This window comes from Pseudorca crassidens, chromosome 3 (assembly GCF_039906515.1).
Source record: "Pseudorca crassidens isolate mPseCra1 chromosome 3, mPseCra1.hap1, whole genome shotgun sequence".
NCBI classification, from domain to species: domain Eukaryota; kingdom Metazoa; phylum Chordata; class Mammalia; order Artiodactyla; family Delphinidae; genus Pseudorca; species Pseudorca crassidens.
The window spans coordinates 109,120,323-109,140,223 of record NC_090298.1 but is presented as its reverse complement, the minus strand read 5'-3'; the positions used below and the strand labels follow the sequence as shown (position 1 = coordinate 109,140,223).

Genomic DNA, 19,901 nt, shown 5'->3' with positions numbered 1-19,901 from the left:
AAATACTAGAAGTGGAAAAGGGATTTAAATTGCAAGAATGTGTAATAATTATATTATTTGAAAAATTTAGTTTTCATATATTTGAACATAATGTTTATTTTGTACCTGATAAAAGAGAACTGCTGAAGAAATACCTAATTTGTTTTTTGGTTTTAATTTCGATGCATCTTTGAAAAGTACTTTTGTTGATGTAAAAAGCCCTTACTAGCTCTCTTGAATATTTCAGCTGAGGGAGACAGGTATTATACTTTCTCTCTTTTCTTTTCCCTAACCATAGAGTAATTTTAAAATGGTGCTTGTTTTTTCGACCTGTAATTCAGATGAGCAGATATTCAAATTTGATGTTTCTTAAGAGATTTATTAAAATAGCAGCTTATTTAGTAATTTGGTTAGTTTATTGTTTGTTATTTAAGTTCAACATTTTAAAGTGACAAACTGTTTCTAAAATTTCTGGTCCTTTGTTTTATCTTAGAAAGATCAAATAACTTACTGCTGACCATATTTCCAGTGCAAAACGAACTGTAGTGTATTAGAGAGTGGACAGCAGTTAGAATAGGATGAATGTATGCTAACACATATATATGGAATCTTAAAAAAAAAAAAAAAGAAATTGATTCTGAAGAACCTAGGGGCAGGACAGGAATAAAGACACAGACATAGAGAATGGACTTGAGGACGTGGGGAGGGGGATGGGTAAACTGGGATGAAGTGAGAGAGTGGCATGGACATATATACACCGCCAAATGTAAAATAGATAGCTAGTGGGAAGCAGCCACAGAGCACAGGGAGATCAGCTCGGTGCTTTGTGACCACCTAGAGGGGTGGGATAGGGAGGGTGGGAGGGAGACGCAAGAGGGAGGTGATATATGTATATGTATAGCTGATTCACTTTGTTATAAAGCAGAAACAAACACACCATTGTAAAGCAATTATACTCCAATAAAGATGTTAAAAAAAAAAAAGAATAGGATGAATGTTTCACTCATTTCCTGTTTAGTAGAAATTTTTTTTTTTTTTTTTTTTTGCGGTATGCGGGCCTCTCACTGTTGTGGCCTCTCCCTTTGTGGAGCACAGGCTCTGGACGCGCAGGCTCAGCGTCCATGGCTCTCGGGCCCAGCCGCTCCGTGGCATGTGGAATCTTCCTCGACTGGGCACGAACCCGTGTCCCCTGCATCGGCAGGTGGACTCTCAACCACTGAACCACCAGGGAAGCCCTAGTGGAAATTTTTATTTGTAATTAATTTTAATAAATGTCAGTTATACATATTAGTAGAAAACAGTTTTTTCTCCCACCTTTAACAGTGTAGCATCCTATTATTTTTTATACTTCATGTTCATTCAAATAGCAGCTATTAATTAAGTACCTACTACGGGCTAGTTGCAGTGTCAGACACGTGTTTTAGAAAGCATGCATTTCATAGAAAAATAGAAGTTTTGCTTTTTCTTAACTTGATTAGTTCATTCATTTTAATAAAGTAAAAATGTGACAGAAATAAGTCTTTTTTTCTTTATAATTTGGTACTTTTCAAAGCTAAAGGGGCTTATTAAAAGCTATTTTAATAATACAAATCCATTATGTATAAAGGTAAAGTACACTATAGTTGCTAGATATACTCAACTTCTCTGTTTTAGCATGGAATAGGAAATTAACGCATTTAACAAAGCACAGACTTTGTTATGAACGGCTTTTTCTTGCACATTCTTAATTGTGAATCAAGGATATTTGAGCACCATTTCTTATTTTCTTTAAATTTCCAATTAATCAACAAGTACTTATCAAGCACTTATTATATGCCAAGCACTCTGCTAGGCCCTGAGAATATAGTGGTGAACCAGACACAGTTCCTGCCTCAACAGATTTTTAGTTAGTGGAAGTCAGACAAGCAATACAATACAGTATACAATTGCAGTATACTGTAGTTAATTTTTGGACAAGACTAAGAGCATGTTGTGATAGAAATGAGGAGGAACACCCAGTTCAGTCTTGGAGTATCACAAAAGGCTTTTTTAAAGAAGTGAGCCTAAACTTGAAGAATTAGCCTGACAGTTGGGAAGAGAAATGTTCTAGGAAAAAACAGTAACATGTGCACAGACCTAGTGCAAGAGATCATTGAGTGTGGAAAGAATGTGAACAAATCAGTGTGGGTGGAGCACAGTGTGGATATAAGTAAAGGAAGTAAAAGGAAATAAAGAAGAGAGCAAGAGCCGGATCATGAAGGGCATTGTGGGTTACACTGAGGAATTTGGACTTATGCTTTGGATAAGCAGTTGGGTACCAGTGAGGGTGTGTTAGTTTGGGTCTTCCTCCTGGTTTTTAACAGGTGCCAAGACAGGTTTAAACATGCAAGGATTTTATTATTACTAGGTGAGAGAAATGAAGAGGGAGCTGGGAAGGGTTCAGAGAGCCCTCAGATTGTGGTGCAAGTTTGCCTTGAGTGAAAGAGAGGAATAAAAGCTTGAGTGGACATGTTCCAGCCTGCCATATAGTCCAAGGAGGGTTTGATAAGGCTGTGGACGAGTCTTTGAGTCAGAGTTGGTTGTCAGAAGTGACCCATATCTTGCCAAAATGGGCCTGCCTTACTATAGCTACTGTGTTTAGTCATTGGCTAGGCGCAGCCTGTGGGATATGTGGCCCTACACGAGCATGGCAGTGAATTTAAGAACACAGCAGCTGCGGTGCTTGGCCATTTGCAGTTCTTATAGCTGGAGAGTTTTGTGGTGCGTTCTCAAGGCAACAACAGAAGAGTTTTCACAATATAGAAACATGATCAGATCAGATTTTTATCTGCAAAAGAATATTCTAATTGCTGTAGGAATAGATTCAGATGAGCCAGTGGGGTTGAGAAAACACCCATGTTAGAAGGCTGCTTATGATAGTCCAAGTGACAGATAATGGGGATGTAGAGTAAAATTGTGTCCATAAGGATAAAGAATTGTTGAGAACTTTGTTGGGAGAAATAGAGTAGACAGGACTTGGTAATTACGTAGAAGAGGTGAGGGGAGAGGGGGAATCAGGGATGGCACTGAGCTATCGGGTTGTGTAATTGCATGGATATTGGTTCCATTCACCGGGAGGAACATGAGAAATTGGGAGTTGATGATTTTAGGTTTAGGCATGTTGAATTGGAATTATTGGTAGGATATCCAAGGGAAGATATCCATTGTAGTTAGAGAGAGAGAGATGTATTCTGGTGGTAGCTGCTGTAAGATAATGAATGTATAATAGTTTTAAAACAATAGAGGTTTTTTCTCACAATTTTCCTTAAAGCAGTGTTTTAGAGGTCCAGTCTCCTTCCTTCTTGGAGTTCTACCTTCTTTACAATATGGGCTCCAAGGTTGTGCTCACCTACACAAAGCCAGTGGAAAGATTGAGTATGGAGAAGGCACATTCCCTTCAAAACCACCTGAACCTGAAAGTGATATACATCACTTTTGCTCATATTCCATTGGTGGTAACTAATCATACAGCTTCACCTGTATATAAGGAGGTTTGAGAAATATGGTCCCTAGCTGGCCAGCTGCTTCCCACAGACTACTTGATGTTATGCAAGGGAGAACACAATCCTTTTTTAGATTGTTAGCAGTTTCTACCATGGATTTGAGAATTATTATCATATAAATGATAATTGAAAGCATAAGAATGAATGAGAAGGAAATATTGTTGAGGATAGAACCCTGGGGATGCTGGCTTTAAAGATGGAGTAGGAGAAGAGAATCACGTAAAGGAGACTAAGAAAAAAAAAAACTTAGTGTGTGTTATCATGAGAACTGAGGGAAAAAAGTTCAAAGTGTAATGTAGTCAGCATCAAATATGATGTAAGGTAGTGTAAGATAGTACGGAGTGCATTAAGTAACAGGAAGGCTTTTGGTGGTGGCCTATGTGAGTAGTTTCAGTGGGGAGAATAGAAGCCAAAGTTGAGGAAAGACTCAGAGGTTAGTCTTCTTTTCTAAGATATAAGTAGACATCCTCAAACTTCTTGGTTTCAGGACCCTTTTACACACATAGAAATTATTGAGGACCACAGAGAGCTTTTGTGTATGTAGGTTACATTTATTGATATATACTGTATTAGAAATTAAAATTCAGAACAATTTTAAAATATTTACTTAGTAACTCATTAAAAATAACACTAATAACCCTTTTTATGTTAATATAAATAACATGTTTTGAAATAACTATACTTTTCAAGACAAGAAAACTTCGAGTGGCATTGTTTTACATTGTTGCAAAACTTTTTATTGTCTGGCTTAATAGAAACAGCTGGATTCTCATATCTTCTTCTGCATTCAGTCTTTTGTAATATGTTGTTTTGGTTGAAGTGTGTTAAGAGAGTATAGTTTCACATAGATATGTAGCTAGAAAAAGGAATGTCCTCAAGAATCCCTTGAAAGGGTTGCAGGGTCCCCTTAGGGGGTCCTTGGACCACATTTTAAGAACTACTGAACTATAGGATTAGATATAGGGGAGAAGGTAGAAGAGTTCTGACTGTATTTAAATGTTGATGGAAAAGGAGGTTATAAGGAGGATGAGGTTGGAGATGGAGGTGATACTGGTAAAGTGGAAGGGCCTAGCTGACTTAGAAGAATTAGCTTTGGAAGGGAGGAAGGGAGGTACCTCTCAGGATTTTTCACAGATAGTCCCTGCACATAAAGGGGACTTGAATAATGTTACTTGTTATTACTGCTCAGGCAGGAAGGAGGCAGGGATGAAAGTTGATTAAGTTTGGAGATTACCTTTGGAGATAGCATGGTAGGAGAAGGAGAGTTCCCATATGGTGATTCTTCATGTGTACAAACGTATACATATGCATACTGTACGAGACAAAGTCATGTGCTGAGAGTAAGAAGAGGTGGTAGGGAAGGAGATTAAAGAGAGCAGGTAAGTTTTGAGGTAACTAGGAAAAAATTAAGAAGGAACTGAACAATGAAAATGGAAGGTTTGCTGCACATGCATTATAATTATAGAAACTCTTGTTACAGAAAAATACCTATTAGCAATTTGAAAAATACATCTGTCACTTTTTAAAATGGAAAAGTCCCCAGTTCTATCCTAGATAAACCTCCTAGATGGCTATTTAGGCCATCTTGCTGAAGCATAACTAACAAGTAACTCAGCTGCTTGCTTCCGGGCTGGAATGTTACCCTCTCTGGGTCTTCAGACTCTTATCTTCTCTTGGTCAAGTGTGTGACAGCTACTTATCTTGGGCAGCTGGGAGTCTGGCCCTGACAGGCTGCATTGGCTTTCTTGCTTCCATAGTGGCTGACCCCTGCTCTAGGAACTTTGGTTTCTTCTGTTACTTTATAATTTACCACTAGTTTAGAAAAACCAATTTTATACTTATTTGTCAGTAGACCCCTTTTCTTTATTTGCACTTTGTTTTATTTTGTGTTCTGTTTTTTCGGTCAGGTGCTTAGGTGGTTTTCTTCTTAACTGTAGTTGCACAATATTGTAATCTTAAAACTGACTTTTTAAAAGATAAATTTATTTGGCAAATGTCAAATTATATAGATAACATTACTGTGCTGTTTTGAATCTTTAAAAACATTGTTTTAGATGAGAAAGGATTGAACATTTTACCTTGTATAGTGGAAGCTTATTTTTATTATTTATGTTTTATTTTTATTATTATATGTGGACTTATTAGTAAATTGTTATGTTGACATAAGCCATGACCAGAGGGAAACCATCCTGTTTCAAAAATAGGAAGCCAGCTTGAATTATTCTTACTTGTTTAAAGGTTTCCATCCATATCTGTTGGTCTGCTTTTGTACTTCCTTAGCTCACCTTTTATTCCTGACGCATTGTGGCTTCTCTAACAGCCCTCTTTCATATGTATTTTACGTTTCTGCCATGTAGGTCTTTCACAGTTCTGCAGCCCCAGGCGGGCATTCTCTGAACAGGGTCCGCTCCGCCTGATCAGGAGCGCCTCTTTCTTTGCAGGTTTGCCATGTGCTGTGTGGGTAGACTAGTTGGTGTGCCCCAGCGTCTAGAATTCATAGTTAAGCTGTGGAAACAAGAGAGTAGAGAAATGCAGTTGGGGAAGGTGTAGTTGAGAAAACATTGCTTAGGAAGTTTAAGAACTTAATATCTTTCTACTGAATATGTTCTTAAAGTTTCCAGAAACTAAGTTATCAGTGGAATTGACATTTTCATGAAATTTCAGTTTGTCATTTCTTATTTTGTTATGTAATAATGATTTTAACTTTAGAATCCTAAACCAAAATATAGTATGAACGTTATTTCTTATAATACCAGTAGAATTTCTAATGTGACACTATCTTGTTTCCATGGCTGAGTAGCTTCTGTATCATGGTTCATCAATCGCAGAAAATATCCTATCTTACTATTATTATAAAATTTCTGATCTACACTATTCCATAAGAATGATTTCTCTTGGAGCTAAAATTTAGATGAACAAGCACCATTATATTTTGTAAAAGGCATATATGACTATGTTTGTTTACATCATTAAATAGATGATTGTAGAGTGTGTTCATGCTTCTGTATCCAGGAAGTTGTATCCAACTTCTTGTTTTAATTAATATTTATTTTTCTTACAAATGTAAGATACAAACAATGTATATATATTATAGAAAATTTGGAAAATATGAAAAATAGGCAAAAAAATATATTAGCCATCTTGTCAACTGGAAATCACCTTATTTTGTTTGTTTTAAAACAAAATTGGGGTTATACTGTTCAGCTTTCTTAAAATTTTTATTATGGAGAATTTTTAAACATACATTTTTATAGGCAGAATAGCAGACAACCATCATATACCAGTCACTTAGCCCCAGCAACCATCATTCTTACTGGTCAGTAGATTGCCTTTTTTTCATTTAGCAGTATATTGTGAATATATTCATATATCTTTGAATATGCTTCTAAAATACTTATTTTAGTCATTCCTTGCTTCTTTAGGTATTATACCATAGATTATTTCATATTATATGTCAAATCTTCAGAGAGATCTCAAAGCTTGTTCAACTGAGTAATAGCTCTTGGTGTTGGGTTTGTGCCATGCTGTTGAAAAAAATAAAGGAATGCAATGAGATGAGCATGATTTAGTTTGCTACATAAAAGGAACAACATCAACCTGAACAGCACTGTATTTTATAAGTCACAGTTTTGTCTTGATTTGCAGTTCACAGCAACCCAATGGACATGCCTGGAAGAGAGCTGAATGAGGACAGAGACAGTGGCATAGCACGCTCTGGTAATGACAGGTTCATGTATTAATCCAATTTTTGATGAGATCACTGTTAGCTGACATTGATTTCCTTTTTTATCTTTAATTTTATCATCCAGTTTTATGTGCACAGTTTGTTAGTATTGATATTAGCCTTACAAGAGGATGGTAGAAACAGCAGAGATAAATATTTTAAATTAAAAAATTTTTCATGTTTAATGGTAAATGTGCCTGGTGGAACATGGCCTGGATGAATACAGGCTGGCTTAGGCTTAGCCAGTGTAAGAAAAATAATATTGCTCAAGAGACTGCTTAGATAGCATAGTAGAAAAAACACATTTGCTTATATCTGTTTTCTCCTAACTAGGGTTTAAAGTGTCAGACTGTCTCTTGCCCAGAGGAGCTTAGGCATTTTGAGCCAGTGTTATACATATTTCTTTGAAATACGTACTCTTCCAAAATTTGACAAAGTTTTATTGAAACATTGTGAGGATTAAAAAGAAAAAAAAAAACCCCCAGATTCTATCCTTAACGAGCACAGCTTCTAATGAGAGAATAGCCAGGAAAATCATCTGTCATAGTTTATTGTTTGAGGTGTTCTGTGATAGACCTGTGGAGAGGTTCAGAAAAACGGCACCTAACTTAGCCTGGGCAAGGGGCAGGTTGTGAGTAAAGCTTTACAGAGTGTTGATACTTGAAATAAATAGGAGTTATCTGGCCAAAGGCATGAAAGAAGGACATTTCAGTTAAAAGGAAAAGTGTCAGGGCTCAGAGATAAGCATAAGAGAAAGGTGGAGTACTCTTAAGTTTGAATTATTGTTGGGTATGAGAAACTTTATCCACTGTGATTATCTGTATGTGTTGTCACATTGCATGGCTCTGCTATCTAAATTGTTCACAAGTCAGTTTTGAGTCTGGATGGAGACTCCAAACTTCCCATATATTGTAATCCCTAGTTATGCATGAGAAATTTCAAGAAAATTTTTCAGATACCTGGACTCTAATCTTGAAGATTCTTGATTTACCCTAGAGAAAGGTTTAGGCATCTGTATTTGAGGAACAAAAAATGAAAAACTCAACCACTGATTCTGATGGACAGCTCGAGTTAAGAACCACTACTCTAATAGGAGAAGTCTCATCTTTCAAATAATCTCACCCTTCTTTTCTAATTGAGTTATTTTTGTTCTTAGGAACTAATCTAGAGTGTATTTCTCTTAATACTGTTTGCATCTATGTAATCTAGAGATTTCGTTTTCTGTGGCAGGAATTTAGTTTTCATTATTTATCCAAGATTTCAGAAGTGATAAATTAATGTCTCTATACTTCATTTTCTTCATCTGTAAATTGAAGGGCCTGGCAAGACTGATCTGTAAAGCTTCTCCAAGCCATTGAATTCATATATGCTGTTTAAGTTAATTGCATATTTTCTTCCTTTTTCTGATTGTGTTATTTTTAATAACAGAATTTGATAAAACAGAGCTTTTCCAAATTTAGAGTAACATTTGATTTCTCACAGAAGCCATACCCAGATTAGTTATACATGCCTAAACTTAGACTACAAAGTTTTATACTACTAATTGATAAAATGTGGTATTTTCAAGAAAGTAGTCCAGAATTAATTCATTGGTGGCCCAGATGTTTGCATGGCACATAGAGCTCTCCCCTTTACCGTTGAATTTGTCAGAATTCAAATGAACATATTTTCATAATGATAATCTCTTAGTTTTCAGTCCCGGTGTCCAAAATAATATATCATCTGGCATGTATCTTTTTATAGATGATAATAATACTTCCCTTTTGATTATTTTACAAATTTTCAGTGTGTGTTTATAATGATGAAAATGAGAATCTATAATATTTCTAAACAAAAGCAAGCCCTTGAGGTCTTTTTCTCTCTAGATTAAGTGGAGAGAAGGAGCGAATCCCCCCATAAAAGAAAGGATTTTAGCTTTTAATACCCCAGGCAGGAAACAGAGCTTTTGGATTGCAGAGAAGGGTTTTCAGAAGAGAATAATTTCCATAGTTAGGGGATTGCAGCACTTATAATCAGAGTGGACTCTATTGGGATGTGTCTGTTCCAGAGAGCAGTGTTCCAGAGAGCAATGTTCCAGAGAGCAATCTATAGGATTTACTCTTTCTTGGAACTTGATAGGTATAGTCATGACTCTTGGTAAAAGTACCCAAGCATTCAGAGGTGGCTACCTATGCACAAGTGATCCATGAGTACTTCTTTTTTTTTTTTTTTTTGGCCGCCACACAGCATGTGGCATCTTAGTTGCCTGACCAGGGATCGAACCTGTGCCCCCTGCATTGGAATTGTGGAGTCTTAACCACTGGACCGCCCCGGAAGTCCCTCCATGAGTACTTTTTTTTTGTGTGTGGTACGCGGGCCTCTCACTGTTATGGCCTCTCCCGTGGCAGAGCACAGACTCCAGAGGCGCAGGCTCAGTGGCCATAGCTCACAGGCCCAGCCACTCTGCGGCATGTGGGATCTTCCCGGACCGGGGCATGAACTCGTGTCCCCTGCATCGGCAGGTGGACTCTCAACCACTGTGCCACCAGAGAAGCCCCACTCCATGAGTACTTTTAAATGATGTTTTAAATGGCATTCAAACACTTATTTTCAAATTAGCTTTTGTTCTTAAAATCCAGCTGCTGCATTGGAATTGAACTGCATCGTATTTAATTTAAGGACTAAGGATTCAGCTAAGCTAGGAGACAGTGTCATGGCCAAAGGAATAAAGCTTTATTTCAAAGTAGCATTTTCGTCTGGGGTGGGGGTGGGGAAGGTAAGGATGTCAAAAGGGGATTGTATCAGGGTCTCTTGCCAGCTCACTTTTAGTATGTGATTTTTTTCTGGGACCTTGCTCCAACAATGATGTATTTTTTTAAATGGAAATTTTAGAGCCTCATTCAGCAAAATGGAAAATTTGAGTCACCACTCTTAAATTTGTTAAAAAGAAATCTGTTCTTGTTTTTAGTAATTATTAACTTATACATTATACTTGTTCTTACTCTGACTTGACAGCATCTCTCAGCAGCTTGCTTATTACACCATTTCCCTCTCCAAACTCCTCACTTACCCGAAGTTGTGCCAGCAGCTACCAGCGACGCTGGCGACGTAGCCAAACAACAAGTTTGGAGAATGGGGTGTTTCCTAGATGGTAAGTTGGGACTTTTTTTTTTTTTTTTGCGGTACGCGGGCCTCTCACTGTTGTGGCCTCTCCTGTTGCGGAGCACAGGCTCCGGATGTGCAGGCTCAGCGGCCATGACTCACGGGCCTAGCCGCTCCGCGGCATGTGGGATCTTCCTGGACCGGGGCACGAACCCGTGTCCCCTGCATCGGCAGGTGGACTCTCAACCACTGCGCCACCAGGGAAGGCTGGGACTTTTAATTTACCACAAGATTGAATAGTTCCTTTAACACAATTGTGTATGTTAAGAGCCTGGACCTTGTATTTTGTATTTTTCAAGTCTGGAACTGGAAACTTTTAAAGTGTACTACATTTTAAAAAATTGTGGTAAGTTATGCGTAACATACAATTTACTATTTTAACCATTATTAGCTGTATAGTTCAGTGGCATTAAGTACCTTCACATTGTTGTGCAGCCATAGCCATTCACGTCCAGAACTTTATCTCCACAAACTGAACCTTTATACACATTAAGCAATAATTCCCCATTCCTCCCTCCCCTTAGCCCCTGGGAACTACTATGCTATTTTTTTTCTCTGTAAATTTGATTGCTCTACATACCTCATATAAGTGGAATCATAGAATATTTATCCTTTTATGTCTGCCTTATTCCACTTTAGCATGCCTTCAGGGTTCACCCATATTGTAACATGTATCAGAATTTCATTTTTTTTTATGACTAACATTCCATTGTATATACATATACATTCCATGGTATATACATTTTGTTTATCCACTCATCTGTCCTTGGACATTTGGATTGCTTCCACCTTTTGGCTGTTGTGAATATGCTGATATGAACGTGAGTCTACAAATGCCTTTCAAGTCTCCACTTTCAATTCTTTTGGTTATATGCCCAGAAGTGGAATTTCTGGATCATATCATAATTCTCTGTTGAAGTTTTTAAGGAACTGCCATACTCTTCACCACAGTGGCTGTACCATTTTACTTTCATTCCCCCTAGAAATGGCCAGGGTGTTTTTTTGTTTTTGGCCACGCTGCATATCTTAGTTCCCTGACCAGGGATTGAACACGTGTCCCCTGCACTGAAAGCGTGGAGTACTAACAACTGTACCGCTAAGAAATTTCCCTGACTAGAACTGCACAAGAGTTCTAATTTCTCCACATCCTCACCAGTAGTTAATTTCCTTTTTTTTTTTTATTTTTAATAGTAACCATCCTTATGGGTGTGTTGTGGTATCTCCTTGTAGTTTCAATTTGCATTTACCTGATGGCTAGTGATGTTGAGCATGTTTTTGCTTTCTTATGGGCCATACGTATGTTTTCTTTGGAGATAGTCTATTCAAGTGTTTTACCCATTTTTAAATCAGGTGTTTTTTTTGGTGGTTGTTGTTGAATTGTAGGAGTTCTTTATATATTTCTGGATATGAATTCCTTATCAGATATATGCTTTGCAAATATTTTGTCCCATTTGATTAGTTACCCATTTATTCTGTTGATAGTTTCTTTTGATACACAACAGTTTTTCATTTTTATGTAGCCCAATTTATTTATTTTTTTCTTCTGTTGCCTTTACCTTTGGTGTCATATCCAAGAAACCATTGCCATATCCAGCGTCATGAAGCTTTTACCCTGTGTTTTCTTCTAAGGGTTTTATAGTTTTAACTCTTCTGTTTTGGTCTTTGATCCATTTACTGCATGTTTTGATATTTCAGTTTTTCACGTTTCTATTTTGGCAAGTTAATTCATTCTTGATAGATTTTTTTTTTTTAGTCTGTGTTAAGTACAGCTAAAGATGATGAAGCTTCTTGTTTCCTTTTTTATTCACTCCCTTTATTCCTTCACCTTTGATTTTATTCCTGGAATCTAAAGGGGAGATAAGTATATTCTAGAACAGTGAAGAGATTATATCAGACTCATCTATAAACCTTAAAATTCAGGCTCTTTTAGGTTGGTTATACATTGGGATTATCTACTTTTTTAGTGACTTCTTATTGAACAAAAATGTTTCCAATCTGACTCTCTATTAAAATTTCTTACAAAAATATGAGTATAAAGGAATAGCCAGTAGATTTCTCAAAGAAATACACAATTGGTATGGATTTTTAGATTTACTTGATAAAACACTGGAAGACCTTTAGCTTGCCTACATTTAATTAGCAAGGGGATTGAATTGTGAATTTAATTATTTTTATATTTTTTTAAAATGAAAAACCATTTATTTTTAAGGTCTATAGAAGAAAGTTTTAATCTGTCAGAGGAGAGCTGTGGCCCTAACCCAGGGATTGTGAGGAAAAAGAAGATTGCAATTGGGGTAATCTTTTCATTATCCAAAGATGAAGATGAAAGTAACAAATTTAATGAATTCTTTTTTTCACATTTTCCTCTGTTTGAAAGCCACATGAACAAATTAAAGAGTGCAATAGAACAGGTAAGCATAGTTATGTTTATGGTTTATTTATATTTTTTATTTTATTTTCCTTTGAATCTTATTCTCTTGCTTAAGCATTGTGTTTATTCATTTGGCAGAAAAATTAACAGAATCTGTGCAGGTACCCTACAAAGTGATCTGAGAGATGCAAAGTAGACTTCAGCTCCTTTTAAGAAGCCTACTACCTAAAAAAAAGTTGTAAGGTCATTTATCCATTCAATAAATAAGTATTTGAGGGCCTAGAATGTGGCAGGCACTATTCTAGCAACTGAGGATAAGATGTGAAAAAAAGCAACACTCCTGACCTCATGGCATAGAAAATAAACAAATGAATATATAAGATTTTAGATGGTAATAAGTGCTATGGAGAAAAATAAAACAGAGAAAGCTTTTTAAGGAATGCTGGATGGAAGGATTACAAATTTTTATAAGATAGTCAAGAAAGCTCCTGATAAAATGACATATGGTCCAGAGATATGGAGGAAGTCAGCTATAACCATCTGAGAGAAGAATGCTCCAGGAGGGGCAAAGGAGTAAGCCTGATGCTTGAGCATCAGCAAGGAGGAGTAAGGATGCCAAAGTGGCTAAGTTAGAAATAGGACCAGATCATGTAGGAATTTATAGGATACCATGGTATGAGCATTGGCATTTACTCTTAAGAAAGATGGGAAACCATTGGAGTGTTTTGAGTAGGGAAATGACATTATTCATGAGAATCACTCTTACTGCTGATGGAGAATAGATTTCAGGGGCAAAGGTGGATGCTTTGGGATCAATTACAAAGCTGTTGAAGTAATTCAGGTGAGAGATGGTGGATACTTAAAGCACTTTCTTGATGGAATTGGTGACAAGTGGTTGGATTCTGGATATTTTTGAAAATAGAGCTAAGGAGATTAGCTGATGGACCGAATTGGGGTTAAGACAAAGAATAATAGAGGTTGACTTGGGATTTTTCTTTTGAGCAGTAAGAAGGATGGAATTGCCAGTACTAAAATGGGAAAACTACAAATGGAACAGGTTTGGTGGAGGAAGATCAGCAGTTTGTTTGCAGTGCCTCCTGTACATCCAAGTTGTTGTGAGTCTAGAGTTTAGGGGAAAGGTCCAGGCTGGACAGTCACCAGTGTATATATGGTATTTTTAGCCAAGAAACTGATTGAGAGAGAGAAGAGAGGAGAGGAGATCCTAGGCCTGATTTGTAGAGCGTTTCAGTAGTTAAAATTTGAGGAATTGAGAACCAGCAGGGGAGACTGAGGATTGGCCATTCAAATAGGAGGAAAAACAAGAGAGAGTACTTTTAGGGGTGAGCCAGGTGAAGAAAGTAGTTTAAGAAGTTAGGAGTGATCAGTTGTGTCAAATGCTGCTGATAGTGCATGTAATAAATTGATGTAACGTAAGAAAATTGTGAATATATGATAGAACATAAAGATAACTAAAAAAGAAGGAAAATCAAAGTTTTTTAGGAGTTCATAGGGAAGAAAAATGACTTCCTACTGGGAAGATGTTTCATTTGAACTGTATCTTAAAGGATGTGTAGGATTTTTTAAACAAAGTTTTGAAAAATGGATATCGCAAAATAACAAGAAAAATTGATATCCTTGTCGCCCAAGGATAACTCATTAACATTTTGCTGAAAGTCTTACCCAGGCCTTTTCTATGTGTATTGTACTTTTACTTGATTGGGACTGTGCTGTGTTCATGCTGTTTTAATTATGTGCCCATTTTGAAAAATTCATCATTGTTAACATACACATTTCTCATTTTAAATGGTTCTTGAATATATTTTAGTGACTTTCCTCCATTTAAATAACTCTTTTATTAGGTCATTTCTGCTTTTTCACAGTTATAGCTACATTGCAGTTAACATCTTGGTGAATTTTCCAGATTATATTTTATAAGAGATTCCTATAAGTTGAACTATCAGTGGGTGTAACTAAAGTTCTTAATCCCTGTGACAATATGCAGAAAGGAAAAGATACAAAGAGGAGTAGTAAGTGATATGGCTGGCAGAGCTAATGGTGACCAGATCACAGAGAGTCTAGAATGCTTGCCAGAATTTTTGACTTTGTTAGGCTGTCTTCAAGTTGTACTATAGGAACATTATTTTGGCAGTATGTTTAAAAGAGACTAGTAAAAGAGAGTAGAGATGCGAGACCAATTAGAATGTTCTAGAAAGCAGAGGATGCATTTCAGTAACTCATTAGTGTCTGAGGATCATCTGCCTCTAGAGAAGACACTATATTAGTGATTTACATTAAATCTGTTAAAGACAAATAGATTATTAGCAGTACCTTTTTACTGAGCAGATGAGTAAAGTACATTTTCATTTACTTTTTCAGAAGTTCAGCACTGGTGACATTTTCTACAGTTTGCTGCAGTCTCTTTTTGTAGTCTGTTGTTGCCAAAGTCAATACATGGAATATTAAGCTGTGGTTGAACTGACATTTCACTTACTTGCAGAAGTGTTTAAACTTTGTATAAAACTTGAAATATTCAGGCACTATAGAACTCATTAAACATTACTTTTTAAATGTTTTAATGTTTTGTTCATTCTATACCGAAAGTGCACATTGCAGTACTTAGAGTTGTGTGGATGTTTGTTCAAGTTTAACATCTTATTTCTTAATAAAGCTGAAAGATAAAGCTGAGTGAATACTTTCATATAAATGAATAGGACTTAGTTTAGAACGTTCTGTAGTTGGTAATTAATCATAGAATGTAGTAAACACTGAACCATCCAAATAAGTTATGTTCTAGGGCCAGTTTTCAAACTATCACTTACTTATTTTTTTAATGAAAATCTATGGATGCTGTTTCTGAGCACTGTGGGAATTATTTCAAAGTCTGCGCTACCTTTTGAGATCTATAATGTAAAATTTTTTATTGTTGGTAAAATTAAGGAAGAATACTGCTCGATTCTAGCTAAAGAATATTTCTTTATAAATTGGGAGTCTCTCAGCAGTTAGTGAAAACATAAAGTTAACTGTCACTTTTACCCTATTGAAGCTTTTGGATGAACGTGAATGATTCTGGCCTGAAGTAGTCTAACATTTTCTTAAATATATGTTTAAACATTTTAAAAATAATGTGTAATTACATAAGTAATGCATAATTACATATTTTTGAAAAAGTTTTAAAAATTTCAAAGTTCTTTCTGATATCCATATTCTAATCCTGATCCCCTTTTTGTCTACCTAAAGCAGGACTTATCAACTTTGGCTAAATATGTTTTTAAGAAAGCAGATATTACTAATAACTTGATACATCTTTCAGTAGCATCTTTATATTTTAGATTTTAAAAAAGGATTTAGTTAACAGAACCATTGTTTATGAAATATTAGTGAAACCCAGGAGCTGTTGTTACTGACTTATCATTTTATGATCTGTTTGGGAGAAAAAAGTTTTATGTAACCCAGAAACTGTCAACATCATCCTCGTTGTGTGTTGACATTCTGTGGTTTGACAGTTAAGTAAGAGGCTTACCATTGGAGGAATTTGAATTTTATTATACTCATTAAATGACCAAAGGTGCAAAAAAAATAAAAGAAAGCCACTAGAAATATGTGTGCCTTCTTTATGTATATCTAGTTAAGAATGATGGGTAGAATGTTGTGGAAATATGTGACTTTGTCTTTTACTTTTTTTCCCCCCATATTTTGCCCATGATCAGTATAAGAATTAACTATTTGATTGCTTTCAAGGCTATGAAAATGAGCCGGAGATCAGCTGATGCCAGTCAGAGGAGTTTGGCATATAATCGAATAGTTGATGCCCTAAATGAATTCAGGTACCTATTCTCCAGCTTTTCATAATATAGAATTGTTTCGCAGTGTACACTGGAAAATTTATTTATTTTTTTAACTTATTCTAATAAAATTTAATTCTTTAAATTTCTCTGTCCCATAGTCAAATGAGGGTGTAATTCAGTGGGCCATTGACTCCTTTGTTATTAAATATAAAAGTGCTTCGAATTCAAGCACACGTGGGAGGAGTCAGTGGTATGGTTTCTAGCACTGGACCACTAGACAAGCAGATATGACCAGAAGAGACCCTTGTTTTAGCAGAAATGTGCTTTGTCCTTTGTTGGGCTCCTAGATGTAGGGACTGGTTAAGTGTTATTTAACCAGTGATGGTAATCACATGTTCTTAGATACGTGGAATACAAAGATACACGGATATAGGGAATATGAACTTGATGTTCCATATTACTCTGTTGCTTAATCCTTTCTCTAGCAGTATTTTCTGACACAACAAAGCTTGGAGCCTGAAGCTCCAGCAAGTGCTGTAACTGCACTCTAATTATGGCAAGGAAACATATTACATATGAACTTATGTTGGGAATCACGCTAAATGACTGATGTGTTTCTGTCTCAAAGAGATTCATTTCAGTTTTACTTCATCCTCTCATCCTCTCAGTCTTTCCTCCTTTAGACTGGAGAAATAGTACAACACTTAGCCCAAGAACTCAGACTTTAGTACCTGACAGACAGACCTGTGGGCTAACCCTGGCTCTGCCTTTGATTTGTTAGCATTTTTAACCCTTAGTTTTCTAATGTAATACCTGTGAATTCAATTTAGTAATAATCTAATAGATTGTTGTAAAGATAGAATGAGATAATGTATGTAAAGTACTTAGCAGAAGACCCAACATTAACGTGACCGCTGTTTTCTGTGACAAATATAACCTACAGCAGTGCTTCTTAAAAGTCATTCACAGCTCACCTTCACAGTATTGCCAAATCTGCATATCATCTATGCCATTTTAATTTGATGTTTCTCTTTAAATTGACCCTATTTTATACCTAAATAAGTGTATTTCAGAATGTGTGCATCATTACCCTAGATGGGGAATCACCCTTCTTTGCTGTAATAAGCAAGCTGTAAAAATGAATGCATAATAATTAAAATTAAAAATATGTATCTGTGTACACATAAGGTTTATTATCACCAGTAGTCCATGTACCTCACTTTTATTCATTGGCTTGTGTTGTATGGTCCCTTATTGGGTTAGGGGTCTTCTGAATTGTTTGCTTAAATATGAACTGTTACATTTTGAACTGAAAGCCTATTTTAGCCTGTGATATTGCAGGATTGCTATTGTGAAACTGTAGGCATGTCATGTAATATACTTTTTTTTTTTAAATGGAAATTACTAAGGAGTTGTGTATTTAGTAAATTTGACAATAAGAGAGAACTCATGTTTATTTTCAACTTTGATCCTTTTTTATTCTTCATTTTTCTCTTTTTGTGTTAAACCACAGTGAAAGTAAATCTGGTTTTTTAAACCTCTCTCAAAAGGAGAGATTTCATTGCCTCAGCCATATTCTAGAATCTTTGAATTTATGATAAAATAACTTAGTTTCCTAAATAAAAGGTATGTTTTATAGAAGTGTTCTGTATGATTTTTGAGATAGAATTATAGGTAAGCATTAAATAGCAATTGTATGGTAAAAATAACCTAAATTAATATGGAATATTTAATCATGTTTTTAATTTATTTCAATTGAAAATGTTTACTTGGCAATTCCCTGATGGTCAAGTGGTTAGGACTCTAAGCTTTCATTGCTGAGGGTGCGGGTTCGATCCCTGGTTGGGGAACTAAGATCCTGCAAGTCGCACGACGTGGCCAAAAAGTTTTGTAAAAAATTAAAAAAAAAAAAAAAGTTTGCTTTATGACTGTTGCATAATATTCATTGGCTGGATTCAGTTATTGAGGAGAAGATTTTCTAGTCATCTGTTATTCACCATAATTTTTAGGATAAAAGACGTTAAACGTGAGTTTTTAAATCTTTCTTGTGCAGTAAACACAGTGGTTAGAGGAAATGTACAGAAAAACACATTAGAGAATTAAATTTCAGGCTTTATTATTTCTTTTTTTGTCTTGCAAGTAATTTGTACTGGTGAAAATTATGTTAGAGCTAATATTTTCTGCCATATATTTTTGTTAACATATTCATTTTAGGCCTTTCATAAGTTATCAAATGAAGCATGCTAACAAACAATACAGTATTTAAAAAAAATTTTTTATTGTGGTAAAAGTAAAACAACATTAAATTTAACATTTAACCATTTTTAAGTGTACAGCTCAGCAGTGTTAAATACATTCACATTGTGTAACAAATCTCTATAACTTTTTCATCTCACAGCGTTAAAACTATAAACACTCAACACTAGTTTAGTAATATAGTATTTTTAATCCGTCTGTTTCTTTAGTTCATTGGCATCTTCACTTTATATATGAATTATGTGTGAAGTTATTCATAATTTCATTTGTTCATACGTTAAGAATTCAGGTTATTACATTTCTGGTGCCATTCATGATTAAATCAAGTTTTATATACATAAATGTTTCTTATAGATGAAGTATAGAGGAAATGAAGTACATTCCCTCAATATTTCTAGAGGGAATTTCAAACAAATTTAATGAGCTGACTTTGCTTGGCTGTCTGTATTATCTTCATAACTTCTCAATTCATGTAGACCTCTTTGTATGTTTCTAAAAGCTTTCATGTGAAAGCTCAAAATTTGATCGTTTTATGAACATACGATTATATAAATAATTTTATGTCAGGATGTTTGTTTAAAATGAGAATTTCTTTGAGGTGTTTTGTTTTTTGGCCGCACCCTGCGCATGTGGGATCTTAGTTCCCCGACCAGGAATCAAACCCACGCCCCCTGCATTGGAAGCATGGAGTCTTAACCACTGGACCACCAGGGACGTCCCAAGGTGTATTTTTTTGTTTTTTTGTTTCTTTTTTGCGGTACGCGGGCCTCTCCCTGTTGCGGCCTCTCCTGTTGTGGAGCACAGGCTCTGGACGCGCAGGCTCAGCGGCCATGGCTCACGGGCCCAGCCGCCCCGCGGCATGTGGGATCTTCCCGGACCGGGGCATGAACCCGTGTCCCCTGCACTGGCAGGTGGACTCTCAACCACCGTGCCACCAGGGAAGACCCTCCAAGGTGTATTTTTAAAAATTAATTTAAAGATACTTTTTGTATGATTCAAGAGGTAAATTATACTGAGTTGCTTAAAGCAAATGTTAATGATTTAGGCTGCATTGGATAAATTTTCTATCAATAGATTTGATATTTCAGTAAGTGTTCTACAGTTAAAGAAAAAGAGGGACACAT

At 35.9% G+C, this 19,901-nt stretch overlaps 1 protein-coding gene across 3 annotated transcripts in view; it reads left to right on the top strand.

Moving 5' to 3' along the window:
* Positions 1-19,901, top strand: part of FNIP1 (folliculin interacting protein 1) — a 132,506-nt gene that overhangs the window by 70,457 nt on the left and 42,148 nt on the right. For 2 of the 3 annotated variants that reach the window (XM_067731653.1, XM_067731652.1), the window contains exons 7-11: positions 5,858-5,941; positions 7,146-7,217; positions 10,219-10,354; positions 12,575-12,776; positions 16,475-16,560. In XM_067731653.1, the coding sequence (XP_067587754.1) occupies positions 5,858-5,941; positions 7,146-7,217; positions 10,219-10,354; positions 12,575-12,776; positions 16,475-16,560 (580 nt within the window). The remainder of the gene's footprint in view (positions 1-5,857; positions 5,942-7,145; positions 7,218-10,218; positions 10,355-12,574; positions 12,777-16,474; positions 16,561-19,901) is intronic. The other variant, XM_067731654.1, reaches the window with a different exon arrangement.